At 36.0% G+C, this 16,189-nt stretch overlaps 1 protein-coding gene across 2 annotated transcripts in view; it reads left to right on the top strand.

The window, feature by feature from the left end:
* The window catches only part of PIK3C3 (phosphatidylinositol 3-kinase catalytic subunit type 3), a 173,477-nt gene that overhangs the window by 109,285 nt on the left and 48,003 nt on the right, over window positions 1-16,189 (top strand). For both annotated transcript variants that reach the window (XM_077135585.1, XM_077135584.1), the window contains exons 14-16: window positions 2,397-2,502; window positions 3,982-4,098; window positions 8,365-8,496. In XM_077135585.1, the coding sequence (XP_076991700.1) occupies window positions 2,397-2,502; window positions 3,982-4,098; window positions 8,365-8,496 (355 nt within the window). The remainder of the gene's footprint in view (window positions 1-2,396; window positions 2,503-3,981; window positions 4,099-8,364; window positions 8,497-16,189) is intronic.

The following is a 16,189-nucleotide window of genomic DNA, read 5'->3' as shown; positions in this document are numbered from 1 at the left end:
TAAGAGTTGGGAAATTTTCAGTGATAAATTTCTTCCATTGGTTTTTCTCCTCCTTTTTCCTTCTCTTCTCCTTCTGGGACACCCACACACCTATATTTGTGTACTTCATGTTAGCATTCATTTCCCTGTGTGCCTGCTCATATTTTTCCATTCTTTTACCTATATTTTCTTTTACTTGTCGGATTTCAGGTGTCCCATTCTCTAGTTCACTAGTCCTATTTCTGCCTCTTGAAATCTAACATTATATGTTTTCATTGTTTTTTCCATCTCTTCTGTGCCTTTCATTCCCATAAGTTCTGTGATTTGTTTTTTCAGACTTTCGATTTCTTCTTTTTTGTTCATCCTTTGCCTTCTTTATATCCTCCCTCAATTCATAGATTTGATTTTTGATGAGGTTTTCCATGTCTGTTTGAACATTGTGAATTAATTGTTCCAACTCCTGTATCTCATTTGAATTGTTGGTTTGTTTCTTTGACTGGGCCATATCTTCCCCCCCAAAATAAATTCATTATTGTTTTGCTGGTGTCTAGACATTTAGTTTCCTTAATTAGTTTATTCTGGAGATTGTTTTTGCTTATTTTACCTAGGATTGTCTTACTGAATGACTTTGTTGTCCATCTGTTCTTTGACATTCAGTTCAGTTTATTCTAGACCTCTAGCTTAGATTTTGTTTAACAGATCAGAATTTTTCAGTTCTTGTTTTCTTGTTTCTTGCCCTGCCTGTATGGTGCCTTCTTTTTGTGCCCTTAGAATGGTCTACTTAGGTATTATAGACCCCAGTCAGATTTTCCCAGACCATATTGGCCTCCTCTGAGGAGGAAAGAGTAACCTGCATCGATTTCCCCTGAGGGTGAGACCCAGGAGGTTGAATGACTTTCCTACAAAGCCTCTATACTCTGTGTTTTTCCTGTCCTTCCAAGTATGTGGCACTTGTCTGCCTGCAGGTTCCATAGCATAAGGTGATGTGGTACCTTTAACTTCAGTAGACTCTCCCTGCTGTGGGTGTGGTTGAGACAGAGGAGAGGGTGTAGGCTGGCTTTAATTGCTTCAGTTTTCCAGATCCTGGGATCTGAATTCTTTGAGGGAGGGATTCCACATGAGCTGGGCCCCATCCCTCTCCTGGGGAAGGCACAACCTCAAGCAAGCTCTCAGACAAGCTTAATTCTGCCATTGCCTGGGGCAGTTGCCTGAGAAGCCTTGCAGTCGTATACAAAGAGCAGTCAAGCTGTAGAAACAGAACCACAAAGAAGAAAAGAAAAAACAAAATCCTTCTTTTCAGAACAGAACCCCCATTCCTCAGGTTTGCCAATCAAGAACTTAAGTTAGTACATTGCTCTATGTATCTCCAGGTCCTGTGTGCCCCCTCCTTTCCTTCAGGGCCCAGACCTTTTCCAGTATTTCGTGCTGCCTGATTCAAAAACACCTGTTTTTTTTTTTCTTTTTCTGTCAGCCCTGTCCCCACTGCACCTGCGACAAAGACCAGCAACCTCAGCTTTTACTCGAAGTTCAGCTGAGCTGGGGGCCTATTTTTAGTAGTCAGAATTTGTTAATTAATTCCGCAGTTGGAGCTTGGTTGAACTCAGCCCCTTGCTGCCAATAAAGTCTCTTTCCTTTTACCGTCCGGGAAGCAGCCTGTTGGGGAGGGGAGCTGGCTTCCGCAGCTTGGGGGACACACGGTTCTGGGTGGGATCACAGCTGATCTAGCTTGTCCAGACTGGTGTACGTTGTGTGTCCAGCCACTAATGTAGCCACGGCAGTTGTTTTGTACTGTTCCTGGCTGTTTACTAGTTGCTCTGGAGGACAAACTAAATTCCACACCTCACTAAGCTGCCATCTTGGCTCCCCTCTATCAAGCAGTTTAGATTTGATCAAATATTTACAATTTCTTTAACACTTTAAAATCACAGTTTTATGAGAGAAAGGGTAAATGATTATGTATGGATTTTTGAGAGAAATGGGGGAAATTGGGTGGAAAAGGAAAAAATCAATTTTAAAAATAATAATTTTGCGGAAGTATATTTATGAGTTGCTTTGGAGTGTTTTTCAGAATAGAGAGTCTTATGTAATAAGCATTACTAAAAATATGGAAACATTAGTTCTTGTTCTTAAGTTACTTGGTAGATAGTACTCTGAGAATATTAATGCAGTCTGCTTCAAAAAGTATTAGAAGAAAATGCTTGTTTTGATGGCAAAATTTTGTGGTGATTTTGAATATTGTATAAATATATGACTATGTCACTTTTTAATTTTTTGCTTTTAAAAGAATGATCAAGTTATTTTGATTACCCCCATCAATTAGTTTTGCAAATGTGAATGTGTTTTAATGGTTAAGTCATTTACAAAATGAATCTTAGTTTCATTTCATGTCAAATGATTAACATAAATCTATTTTTAAGGTATGTGATAGTGGAATGTGAAGATCAGGATACTCAGCAGAGAGATCCAAAGACTCATGAGATGTACTTGAACGTGATGAGAAGATTCAGCCAAGCATTGTTGAAGGTAACCATTTACCAGGGTAGCAAACTGTGGTGCATGGGCCAAATCCGGTCCTTTGCTGATATTTGGCATCCTATAAGCTAAGAATGTTTTTTATAGTTTAAAATGGTTGGGAAAAAAATTAAAAAGAAGAATATTGCTTTGTGAATCGTGATATTCAAATTTCAGTGTTCATAAATAAAGTTTTATTAGAACAGAGTCATGCTGTCTGTGGTTTCTTTTGTACTACAGTAACACTTGAAGTTTACTCTGGCCTTTTACAGCGAGTTTCCTTATCATTGATTTAATGAAATAAACCTGTACATGGAACAAAAGGAAACAAGGCTTTCCTTTTTAATTTCACTTTTTTTGTTATCTATTTTTCTTATCAAGGCTGTATTCCAAGAAATTTGACAGTGATCATAGTGCAGATGCTTTTTTTTTTTTTTTAGAGAGAGGGAGGAAGGGAAGGAAAGACAGAGAGAAGGAAGGAAGGATGGAAGGAAGGAAGGAAGAGAAACATCTTTAAACATTTTCTTGTTTTATTATATTTTGTTTTGTTTGTTTTTTTTTTTTACATGGGCTGGGGCCGGGAATCGAACCGAGGTCCTCCGGCATGGCAGGCAAGCACTCTTGCCCGCTGAGCCACCGCGGCCCGCCCCATAGTGCAGATGCTTTTGATACTTTCATATAACTATTATTTCTGCCTCTTAAACAGCCAGTGTACTTGTCATTCTTGAAGCATCTTCATAGTTCAGCCAGGAGAGGGTGCAGATGCAGTAAAAAGAAACCTTTTCCCAATATTAATCTATATTTGCTGCAGAAATATTTTGCCTTTAAAATCTTTTGTTGTCTCATGTTCTAAAAATTTAATTCACATTTTATGTCATTAAAAACTTGAAGACTAAGCTATTATATTTAGCATTGCTGTATCAAGCTTATGGGTAAATAAGCGATTGTCTCTCAGATCTGCCATTTACATCCTTTGTCAACCTATGAAGATATTCTGTTTCTCTGAGCTTAAATTTCCTCATTTTTTAAATGGAGGTGATAATATTTGCCCAGCCACACACTTACCATGGTTATTGGGAAGATTAAATGAGAAAATGTTTTGACAGCAATTTATGAATTAGGAATCACTACATAAGACTTTAGAGTATTTAATTTTTATAACTGGCATTTTACTAAACAAGCACATACTATGTTACTGTTTGAGTACCTTCCTTTTATTTTTGTTTTTTAAATTTTTTTGTTCTTTTAGGATAGTATCTTTGTTTCTGTCATATGCCCAGCACATTTCTAAAGCCACTGACAGATAATTTTTAGCTTTGGAAGAGTTGACAGTGTTTAAGACAGCAGGTTTCTTGCTATCTTTGAATTAAGATAATCTTTTCAGTTTTACTTTGTATTAAAGCTTATGGCTATTAGAAGAAAAAATAAAGATCTATATAAAATCCTGATCTTTATATTACAGAGAACTAATTTCCCTTTCCTTTGATTCAGGGTGATAAGTCTGTCAGGGTTATGCGTTCTTTGCTAGCTGCACAGCAGACGTTTGTAGATCGGCTGGTACATCTAATGAAGGCAGTGCAGCGTGAAAGTGGAAATCGTAAGAAAAAGGTAAGCCTATGGATTTTTCTTTCTATGTTTGACTAATGATGCTTTGGCATCATTAAATATTGCGATTCAGCTACTCTCTTTGGGTTGGTGTTTATTACGAAATTCTGACATATAATAAGCGGTATAATTATGTGTGGGATCTTGTTTTCTGAGCCTGCCTATATTGATTTGTTTAATTCCCACAACACTATAGGAGCTAATATTACTCAATCTCTTTATGCCTTTTTTTCTGTATAATAGAGATAACTTACCCAAGGTCACACAGCTAGTAAGTGTTGGAGCTAGGATTTGTACCCAGGTATCTAGCTCTAGAGTCCACATTCTTATCTATAATGCTTTCACTGGCTGGCATTTTAGAATCTTAGTATCTTAGAGTATAATCTATTTGAAAAGGAGGGGATATTTTGAGGAAACAAAGATCCAGAGTAACTTTTTCCAAGGTTGAGGAACTGGTTGTTAGTAACAACACTTTTCCTGGACAAATAGAAAAGATAAAGTATCTATTCCACCTCTTTCTCTCTCTTTTTTTTTTTTTTTTTTTGGGCAGTAGCTAAATGATGGGAAGGATTCACTTGCCATCTTCTCTTTACATAATCCCATTAGATAAAAGGCAGATCTTTCTTTATAATCTCTTAAAATAACACAATACTTTTCTGTTGCTCCTATTCTCCAGTTTGTGAGAGAAAACTGGAGACAGAAAAGATGAAGGATTGAGTCAAGCATTCAGAGCTAGGAGATCAGGTATAATTAGAGATGCTAGCAGAGATCTGTGCAAGGCATAATATCCATAAGACAGAGGACAAACATGTTTTTATTGAGTTGGCATTTTCTTTGTTGTTAAGGAATCATGAACCATGGTTAAATAATTACACCCCTATTGCTAGTCTCCCTGGAACACCTTTCCTCAGAGAGTGTCTGTGTGAAAAGTAGTATGACCCCAGATCACCATGGCATGGGAAGTGTATGCTCTTGTGATTTACAAGTTTTAGATTTTCAGAAAGATCATTTACAAAATATGGAATTTGGGTGGGCCACCGTGGCTCAGCAGGCAGAGTTCTCGCCTGCCATGCCAGAGGACCCGGGTTTGATTCCTGGTGCCTGCCCATGTTAAAAAAAAAAAAAAAGAAAAAAAAATATGAAATTCCCATATACTGGATGTCTTTTTTCACATCACATTAGTGTGTAACTTTTGTTACAATTGATCAGACTATTATAATGTACTTAGTTGTAATACATCGGTTAATATTAGGGTTCACTATTTGTATTGTAATCCTATGTTGGTATATAAAACATATATATGTCACCTAACATTTTTCCCTTTTAGCCACATTCAGATATATAATTCAGTGGTGTTAGTTACATTCATAATGTTCTGTTACTTACCATCACCACTATACATTATTTGCCAAATCTTTTGCATCACCTCAAGTAGAAACTCTGTACCAGTTAAGAATTATCTCCCCATTCCCTACACCCACCCTGACCCCTGGTCATTTTGTAAGTATATAGAATGATCAGGAAAGGCCTCACTGAGAATTTGGCATTTGGACAAATTAAGACAAGCGAAGAAATAAGCCGTCTTCTGGAGACCACTCCAAGTCACAGGGAAGAGCAAGTGTAAAGGTCCTGAGGTGGGAGCACACATAACATTTTTGAGAAATAGGATAAAGCCCAGTATGTCTAGAGCTAAGTAACTGTGAGGTAGAGTAGTTGAACATGAAGACAAATAATGGGGGACCAGATGGAGTATAGTCTTGCAAACATTATAAGAACTTTGACTGCAACATTAAGTGAGAAAATTATTGGAGCTTTTGAAGAAAAGACACAATCTGACTTTTAGCAGCAGCATTGTGCTTGCTTTTTTTTTTCTTTCCTTAATACTTGCAAACTTACAGAACAGTTAAAAAATAATATTATAAACCCATACAGAGAAGTACCCTTATCCCAGGTACTGATTTTAATATTTCTATCTGTCTTCCATCCATCTATCTGTTTGTCTATACATCAACCCATATTCTGAACACATGAGTAAATTATATACCTCATGCTCCCTGAACACTTAATACTGCCATATTACATTTCCTAGGAAGAATATTTACTTTTGTAACTATCTTACGTGCAGTTATCAAATTCAAAAAATTTATCTTTGATGTAAAGCTAATAGTCTATATTCCAAGTTTTCCATAGTGCCAGTAATGTCCCTTTTGAGCCTTTTCTCCTTCCTTGCTAGATCCCATTCAGGGTCAGGTATTGCATTTAATTGTCTGTGTCTCTTTAAGTTCTTTTTTTTTTTTTAATTCTGGGAACCTATTTACAACGTAACCTCCCATGTCAATGACTCCCACACATGCCACTTTCACAATATTGTAGAACCCTCACCACCTTCTAGTACTAAACCTGTCCTATTTTCCCAAACAGAAACCCTACACCCATTATGCATTAACTCCTCATTCACCCTGCCACTGTCCCACTGTGGTTGCTTTTTAAATTTTTTTTTCCAAAACAAAATTTTTTTATTGTGAAATAGTATATACAAAAAAGCAGTAAATGTCCAAGTACATTCTAACAAGCAGTTGTAGAACAGATTTTAAAGTTTAGTATGTGTTATAGTTCCATGATTTTTCATTTTTTTTTCTTCTAGCTACTCCAAGACACTGGAGACCAAAAGAAACATCAATATAATTATTCAGCAGTCATACTCATTTGTTAAATCTTATCTTCTCTATTATACTCCTCCTCCTCTCTTTTTTCTTTTGTGAAAAATAATATATATCCAAAAAAGCAATGAATTTCAAAGTACATCACAACAGTTAGTAGTAGAATAGGTTTCAGAGTTTGGTATGGGTTACAGTTCCATAATTTAAGGCCTTAAGATACTGGAGGCTAAAAGAAATATTAGTATAATGTTTCAGCACTCATACTCATTTGTTATACCCTACCTTCTTTATATAACTCCACCATCAACTTTGATCTTTCAAATAGAAACTTGAAGGGAATAAGTGTCAGGGGCTATTGCAGTAATCAATCAAGATAAAGAGAAAATGGTAGTTTAGATTCCAGGGATCATAGTAAAATGGAAAGAAGTAATTGGATACTTCACCCTTCTCTTATTGTTGCATTCTGGTTAGTTTATTTATCAGTACTTTGACTAGAAATGGGTTAAGATGAGATAAACTCATATTAGTTGGAGTTACTTCATATTTCTATATCTAACAGTGCATTTGTTTGGAAGTAGATTATTGATTTTTGTAAGGAGTATTTAGAAATTTATGCCAGTTTTCAGTTAATTTTACCTTGAGAAATTCATACCAGTTTTCAGCTAATTTTACCTTGAGATTTTTATCTTTTAGAAGGAGATTTGGGGTATTACTGAAGTGGAAGAATTCACTTTTACCTCTTGGTGGTCCTTAATCTATATTAGTTTTCTGAACTTCCATATTGTCATTAGTAACAAGTTCTCTCCTTTGATACATAAGTCTTTTCAATAGCATTACAGTTGGTGTGCTTTATCCTGCTGTGATTGTGAAGTCATGTTTTCCTCCTTTGAGCAAGAATGTAAGATTCCTACAGCTTTCAAAGAAGTATGTTGTTTATTGAAATTCAGTAGATGGGTTTGGACTGAACACTATAGATGTTACTAAATGATAAAGGTCTTTCATTATGATTTGGATTATCCAGTTCTGAAATCATGGTTCAATGCAGTATGTACATGAGCTGAAGAAAGTGAATGATGCTGATATCTTAGGAAAAGTTTGATCAGTTAGTGTCAATAGAAGATAAAAGGTAGGGTCTAAGTTCCTTTGAGTGAATTGAGTTTCCTTCTTAAACCCAAAACAGTCACCAAAGCAGCATAATAAAATTCTTGCTTAATATTTGGTCATGCAAAATAAAGCTTCATAATTACATTTGCATTTCAATTGCAATCTCATTTACATTTTCTCTATGTGTCCTTATAAATCCTTTGCAAACAAAAACTCAGTCTTTTAAGTCCAGCTTGAATATATTCAGAATAACAGCAAGAGCAATGCTTTCCCTGTCCTTCCTTTTAAGGCCTGTTTTTTCATAGTCAAGGAACTACCCCTTTGAAAGCATGCTGCTGCTATTATTAGGGAGATAATTATCTCTCAGATACATGCTTAACACTCATTTATAGTGCTTTGGAAATATTTCGTAGTTAATAGGATCAGTTTATATGTCTTTACTATTTGTTTTATAAACTGTTTTCCCATTTTAATCTAATTAATCCTTTCTGATTTTTTCTTCTAGAATGAGAGACTACAGGCCTTGCTGGGAGACAATGAAAAGATGAATTTGTCAGATGTTGAACTTATCCCACTGCCTTTAGAACCCCAGGTGAAAATTAGAGGAATTATCCCAGAAACAGCTACGCTATTTAAGGTAAATATTGATGGATCTTTGTTGTATATGATAGCAACCAATTCTTTAATACCAGAACAGAATACCTTGGAAAATTATTACATTTCAGGGAATATCTATAATTTTAATTGATTTAGTAAATGTATATTATAGAGCTGCCTTTAAATTATCAGTGTTTCCATCTTAAGAACTTCTGTTACCAGTACATGGGGATGGAAATATATAAGATAGTTTTATATGTCCAGGTTAGTCCTTAATCTTTTATTCTTTGAACTAATTACTGATTAGAGCCACACCTGCCTCTCGGAGGAATAGTTAAATTGCAGAACTGCATTCAATTCATAAATTCAGATATTCAGATATGAATCCCGGTTAGCCCTTTTTAACATTTCTCAATCTGTTGTCTGTTCCTGTGAAATTTACATTGTTTCTTACATTTTAAATTAGCGATTCCCTTTAGTCCTTAATAACACACCAAGTTTTCTTTTGGCTGGCCACCAGCTGTACCGTCAGAAACAGCGAGTGGTAGCTCCCTTCTCAACTCAGGCTAAAGAGTCAAAGGACTGAGCTTTGTTACCGGTTTCACATCATACAGAAAGGGCCTTTGTTCTAGTTTGTTAGCTGCTGGAATGCAATATACCAGAAACGGAATGGCTTTTAAAAAGGGGAATTTAACAAGTTAATAGTTTACAGTCCTAAGGCTAAGAAAATTAAAACAAGTCTATAGAAATGTTCAATCTAAAGCATCCAGGGAAAGATACCTTGTTTCAAGAAGGCTGATGAAGTTCAGGGTTTCTTTCTCAAGTAGAAGGGCAGATGGCAAACTCAGAGCTTCTCTCTCACCTGGAAAGGCACATGGTGAACACGGTCAGAATTTCTCTCTCATCTGGAAGGGGACATGGCGAACACGGCGTCATTTGCTGGCTGCTTCTCCTGGTTTCCTGTTTCATGAAGTTCCCCAGAAGACATTTTCCTTCTTCATCTCCAAAGGTCGCTGACTGATGAGCTTTGCTTCTTGTGGCCATGTTATTCTGCTCTGCTCTCTCTGAATCTTTCTCCAAAATGTTTCCTCTTCTATAGGATTCCAGTAAACTAATCAAGACCCACCCAAATGGGTGGAGGCATGCCTCCACCTAACCCAACTCAACAACCACTCTTGATTAAATCATATCGCCAGGGAAAGGTGATCTAATTACAGTTTCAAGCATAGAATACTGAATAGGGATTAAAAGAAACGGCTGCCTTTACAAATGGGATTAGGATTAAAACATGGCTTTTCTAGGGTACAAACATCCTTTCAAACCAGCACAGCTTTCTTAGCTAGGTTTTTTAGGTTTTGATTTTAGAACTGGTAGACTAGAAGCTGAATTTTAGCTTGTAACAAATAATCTATTTTGGGTTTTCTTTTGTTGTTCATCATCTTGGTTTCAAATCTGAGTTTAAAATACAAGGTTCTGAAGATTCTCTCCTATATTTTCTTTTAAGAATTCTATGGTTTTAATACTTGTATTTAGGTCACTGATCTATTTTCAGTTAATTTATGTACATAGTATGGCTAGTAGTAGTCCACCTTCATTTTTTTGCATGTGGATACCTTTTTATCAACACCACTTAATGATGAAACATTCTTTCCTTTTATAATACACTTGAATACCCATGTCAAAAGCCTACTGGTGGGCAGGCCACAGTGGCTCAACAGGCAGAGTTCTCACCTGCCATGCTGAAAATCCAGGTTCGATTCCTGGTGCCTGTCCATGGCAAAAAAAAAAAAAGACCTACTGGTCCTAGGAAGTATAGGGTCATTTCTGAAATCTCCACTCTGTTCCATTGGTCTATATGTCTGTCTTAAACACCAATAACACACTGTTTTGAAAATAATTGTAGTTAAGTTTTTGTTTTGTTTTTCAAATTTTTGATTTCAGGAATTTATTTTATCTAATATTGCTATAACTGCCTATACTAGTTAAGTTTTGAAAGTATGAGGACGCCAACTCCATTGTTCTTTATCATGGTGTTTGTTGGTCTTCAGAGCCTTCTGCCTTTCTGTATGAATTTGATCATTAGAGTTTTTATTTCTGCAAAGAAGACTAATGGAATTTATCAGATTGAGGAAGTTTCCTTCTATTCATGGTTTTCTAAGAATTTTTATCAAGAAAGTGTTTTGGATTTTGCAGATGCCTTTTCTGCGTCAATTGAGATGATCATGTGGTATTTTCCCTTTGTTCTATTAATGTGGTCTAATACTTTAATTATTTTTTGAACCACCCTTGCATTTTAGAATAACTCCTACTTGGTTATGGAATATAATTTTTAAAAATTTGCTGTTGTATTCAATTTGTTAGTGATGTGTTGAAGATTTTTGCATTTATATGCATAAGGGATATTCATCTCTAATTTTTTTATCTTGTGAATATCGTTATCTGGCTTTGGTGTGGGGGTTATATTGGCCTCATAGATTGAGTGTATTAGTTTGCATGCTGCTGGAATGTAATGTACCAGAACTGGAATGGCTTTTAAAAAGGAGAATTTAATAAGTTACAAGTGTACAGTTCTAAGGAAGTGGAAGTGTCCATGTTAAGGCACCAACAAGAGGTTACCTTCACTCAAGAAAGTTCTCTTGGTCTGGAATACTCTGTAAGCTGGGAAGTCATGTGGCTGGCATCTGCTGGTCCCTTACTCCTGGGCTCTCTTGCTTTCAGTCTCTGTCCATGTGGGGTTTCCTCACTGCTTCCTCAGGGCTGGCTTTCATCTCTTGGTTTCCCTTGGTTCTCTCTAGGTTCTCGCTTGCTTAACATCTCATGGTGATGTCTGCTGTGCTCCAGGCATCTCCATACATTTATGTCTCTATTCTCTGAAGTTACTTTTCTCCAAGCCATCTACATCTGCTCTCTCTGGCTCTGAGACCTTTTTTTGTTTCTGTAGGCTCTTTCTCCAAAGTGTTTTCTTCCCTTTAAAAGACTCTAATCTCATAAAGACCCACCTGGAATGAATGGAGTCACATCTCCATCTAATGAAGAGATTAAACCTACAATTGGTTGGCCATACCTCTGTGTAGATAATCTAATCAGAATTTCCTACCCTGCAGCCTTGAATCAAAATTAGAAGAAATAGCTGCTTCCACAAGTTTGGATTGTGGCTTTTCTGGGGCACATAATACTTTCAAACCAGCACATTGAGTTAGGGAGTGTTTCCTCTGCTTCAACTTTTTGGAAGAGTTTGAGCAGGTTTGTACTTGGCATGATTGGTAGAATTCACTACTGAAGCCATCTGGTGCTGGGCTTTTCTTTGTTGGGGGAGTTTTGATGACTGGTTTAATCTCTACTTGTTATTGGTTTGTCAAGATCATCTCTTTTTTGTGTCAGTATAGGTTGTGTGTGTGTTTCTTTCTATGAATTTGTCATTGTTCTGATTGTTAAATGCTATCAGAATGCACTATACCAGAAATGAAAGGCTTTTAAAGAGGGAATTTATAAAGTTACAAGTTTTCAGTTAACGTAAAAATGGCCAAACTAAGGTATCCAGAGAAGATACCTTGACTCAAACAAGACCAATCTGGGAAGGTACATGGTTGACATTAACTGGTCCTTGTTCCTGGTTCCATTGCTTCCAGCTTCTGATGCCATTGGTTTCTTGTCTAAGCGTCTGTGGGCCTTTACTGAGCTCCTCCAGGAACATCTCTGGGTTCTGGCTTGCTTAGTATCTCATGGCAGCATCTACTGGGCTTTGTATCTCCAATGTCCATGTCTAGACATCTGCTCTCTCTTTCAGCAATCCAAGCATCTCCAGACATCTGCATCTCTGTCAGCTCTGAGTTTTCTCCAAAATGTCTTCTCTTTTAGTGGACTTTTGTAAACAAAGACCCACCCTGAATGGGTGGAGTCACCTCTCCATCTAATCCAAGGGTCAACCCCACAATTGGGTGTGTCACATCTTCATGGAAACATTCCATTCAGAGTTTCCACCCCACAGTATTGAATCTGGATTAAAAATGAGTATATAATAGCTTCAAACTGGCAAGTCCTTTTCATATAGGTTGGTACACAGTTGTTCATAGTATCCTCTTATAATTCTTTTTATTTCTGTGGCGTCAGTAGTAATGTCCCCCCTTTCATTTATGATTTTAGTGATTTCATTCTCTTTCCTTTGTCCATTTAGCCATATGTTTGTCGATTTTGTTCGTCTTTTCAAAGAATCAACTTTTGCATTTGTTGATCCTTTTAAAAAAAAACTATTTCATTTATCTCTGGCTAATTTTTATTTTCTTTCTTTTGCTCACTTTGGATTTAATTTGCTCTTCTTTTTCTCTTTCTTTTGGTTGTGAGGTTAGATCTCATTTGAGATCTTTTTTTTAAGTGTAAGCATTTAAAGCTATTTAGAGCTATAGATGTCTCTCTCTGAACTACCTTGGCTGCATCCCATCCCATCCCATAAATTGTAGTATGTTGTAATCTGTTTTCATTTGCCTCAAAATATTTCCTAACATCCCTTGTGATTTCTTTTTTGACCCATTGCTCATTTAAATGAGTGTTGTTTAATTTCCTATATTTGTTAATTTTCCATTTTTCCTTCTTTTACTGATTTCCAGTTTCATTCCATTGTGGTCAGAGAAAATGTATGATTTATATGGCTTTTTTTTTTAATTTTATTGAGACTTGTTTTGTATCCTTAAATGCTATTTCTTGGCGTATGATCCATGTGCACTGGAGTAGAATGTGTATTCTGCTTCTGTTGGGTGAAGTGTTCTGTATCTGTTAGGTTTAGTTGGTTTATAGATCATTCAAGTCTTCTGTTTCCTTATTGATATTTTGTCTAGATGTTCTGTCCATTATTGAAAGTGATATATTGAAGTCTTCTACTTTTAAGATAGAACTGTCGTATTTTTCCCTTCATGTCTGTCATTATCTGCTCTCAGATATTTTGGGCCTCTGTCAAGTACATATATACTTATAATTGCGAAGCCTTGTTAAATTGACCCCATTATCAGTATACAGTGGCCTTTTCTGTCCCTTGTAAACTGTTTTTGTCTTAAATCCTATTTCATCTGATAACAGTATAGCTACCCTAGCTCTCGTTGTTACTATTTGTTAAATTCTTTTCTATCCTTTCACTTTTAACCTACTTGTGTCTTTGAATTTAAGAAGAGTCTTTCATAAATAGCATATGCTTTTTTAATCCATTTTCCCAGTCTCTGTCTTTTGACTGGAGCATTTATCCATTTACATTGAAAGTGATTTCTGTAATGCAGGTCTTTCTTTTGCTTTGTTGCTACCTGACTTTTATTGCCACTAAATTCTTCTGTTAATGTCTCCTTCTATATTTGCTTGCTTGATTGTGGTGTATCATTTTCCATCTCTTCTCATTTACTACTGTGTATATTTTTCAGATCCCTTTTTTTTGTGATTACCATGGGGCTTAAATTAATGTGCTAAATATACTACATTCATGTTTTATTTGATAAATTAACTTCAATAACATACAATGCCCTGTTCCTATACCCCTCTGTCCTCCCACTTTTTGTTGTACTTATTATCTTTGCATATTAGATGTCCAAAAACCATAGATTTATTACTTTTTATATTAAGAAGTAATATGTATACATTTATTAATGTATATAAATATATATGCATTTATCATTTATTACTTTTTATATATAAGAAATAATATATGTACATTATGTGTCCACAAACCATAGATTTATTACTTTTTATATATAAGAAGTAAAAAGTGGAGTTTACATACCAAAAAAATGCAATATAGTCATACTAGCATTTTAAATTACCCATGTGGTTACTTTACGGGAAGTCTTTATTTCTTTATACCACTTCATTTCACAGAAAAAAAAGTATCCTTTAACATTGTTTTGTAGGGCAGGTGATGAACTCCCTCAACTTTTGTTCTTCTGAAAATATCTTAATCTCACCCTCATCTTTGAAAGAGTGTCTCAGTGGATATAAAATTCTTGGTTGACAATTATTTTCAGCATTTTAAATATTTCATACCACTGTTTTCTTGACACCGTGCTTTCTGATAAGAAATCAGCCTGCAGCCTTGGGACTCCCTTATATATAACACATTGCTTTTCTCTTGCATCGTTCAGTATCACTCATTTGACTACTGGGTTTCTGGGAATGGGTCTCTTTGAGTTTATCCTGTTTGGGTCCTTTTGGCTTCTTGAATTTGCATATTCATATCTTGTTAAATTTGGGAGGTTTTTGCTATTTTTTAATATTCCTTCTGTCCCCTCTTTTCTCCTTCTGAGATTCCCATAATGTATATAGTGATACGTTTGATGGTGTCCCACAAGACTCTCAGGGTCTGTTTGTGTTATTTATTATTATTCTTTCTGTCCATTCTAATTTGTGGTTGAAACCTTCTAGGGAATATTTTATTTTAGTTATTATGGTCTTCAACTCCAGTATTCCTGTCTAATTGTTAGGTTTTTTTTTTTTTTTTTTGCTATTGAAATTCTCATACTTTTCTGATATTCTTTATTATTATTTTTTGTCCCCTCCCCTCCCCCTTCTGATATTCTTTAGTTCCTTCTCTGTGTTATCCTTTACCTTTTTGAGCGTATTGAAGATCTTTTCTTTTTTGTTTTTGTTTCTGTTTTTGTTTTTGTCTTAGTCTGGTATGTCCAAAACTGGTCTTGATAATTCAAGTTTTCTGTATTTTTATATCGTTCCTTTGGATGGGCCCTCATTTCCTGTTTCTCTCTTTGTGTTGTACTCTTTTCTTGCACATTGTACATTTTTCTGTTTTTAAGTGTTTACTCTGGGATTTAATCTCTGAGCTGTCTGTTCCTTGGATTTGTATCCAACTAAGGATATGACAGATGTTTCCTTAAGTTCCAGAAAATAACAAAATAAATGAGCCAATACAAAAAAAAAATAGCTTTCACAGTCTTTCCAAATTGGTTGTGTTGGCTGATGCTCTCCTTCATAGGTTAGCCCTCTTAACAGGGCGATCAGTCCAAGGTGAAAGTAAAGTGTAGGGTCCATTTTGTCTTTTCTTGGCCCAAGTCTTATCCTGCTTTATTAACTGGTGCCCTTATGAACTTCCATTGCTCCGTGGTGCTCTTATTGTATGTCTTAAAATTGTTATTCCTTTGTCCCAGAACTTCAACTTAGTTCTTTTTTATTGTTTTTTAACTGTCTGCAGTATATGTTCTGGGAGGGCAAGACAGAGTTGTTTCCTGGTTCATTCTTCTGTTCGGCCACCCCATAGACTGGCACTGACCTACAGGCACCAGTGTATATATAGGGTTTTCTCTCTTCCCCCTGAAATGGAGCCAGGGATCCATAGTGGAGTGCAGACAGGTCCACACCATGCTGGAGAAGGGGTAGGGTAGGAGCTACAAAGGCACCATGACCTTCTCCTGCTGTGTTTTCTTGATTTGGCACTTGCCCAGTCACTGCATTGTTTAATAGTTTTCCAGGGTTTTGAGGAAGATGACTCTGCCAGTTTTTGTTAGGGAGAATGGAATCCTGGCGCATCTTATACCGCCATCTAGGTGAAATTATAGATTTCATGATTGGCTTTGCCATTTCTGCAAAAAAGTTTGCTGGAATTTTAAAGATACTACCTCTTCTAATCTGTGAACATAGGATGTCTTCCTATTTATTTAGGTTTCCTTTAATTTCTTTCAGTAATGTTTTGTAGTTTTCAGTGTACAAGTCTTGTATGTTATTGGTGAAATTTACTCCTAGATATTTTA

Source organism: Tamandua tetradactyla, chromosome 18 (genome assembly GCF_023851605.1).
Source record: "Tamandua tetradactyla isolate mTamTet1 chromosome 18, mTamTet1.pri, whole genome shotgun sequence".
Lineage (NCBI taxonomy): Eukaryota > Metazoa > Chordata > Mammalia > Pilosa > Myrmecophagidae > Tamandua > Tamandua tetradactyla.
The sequence above is the reverse complement of the archived record's forward strand: the minus strand, read 5'-3'. Positions and strand labels throughout refer to the sequence as shown.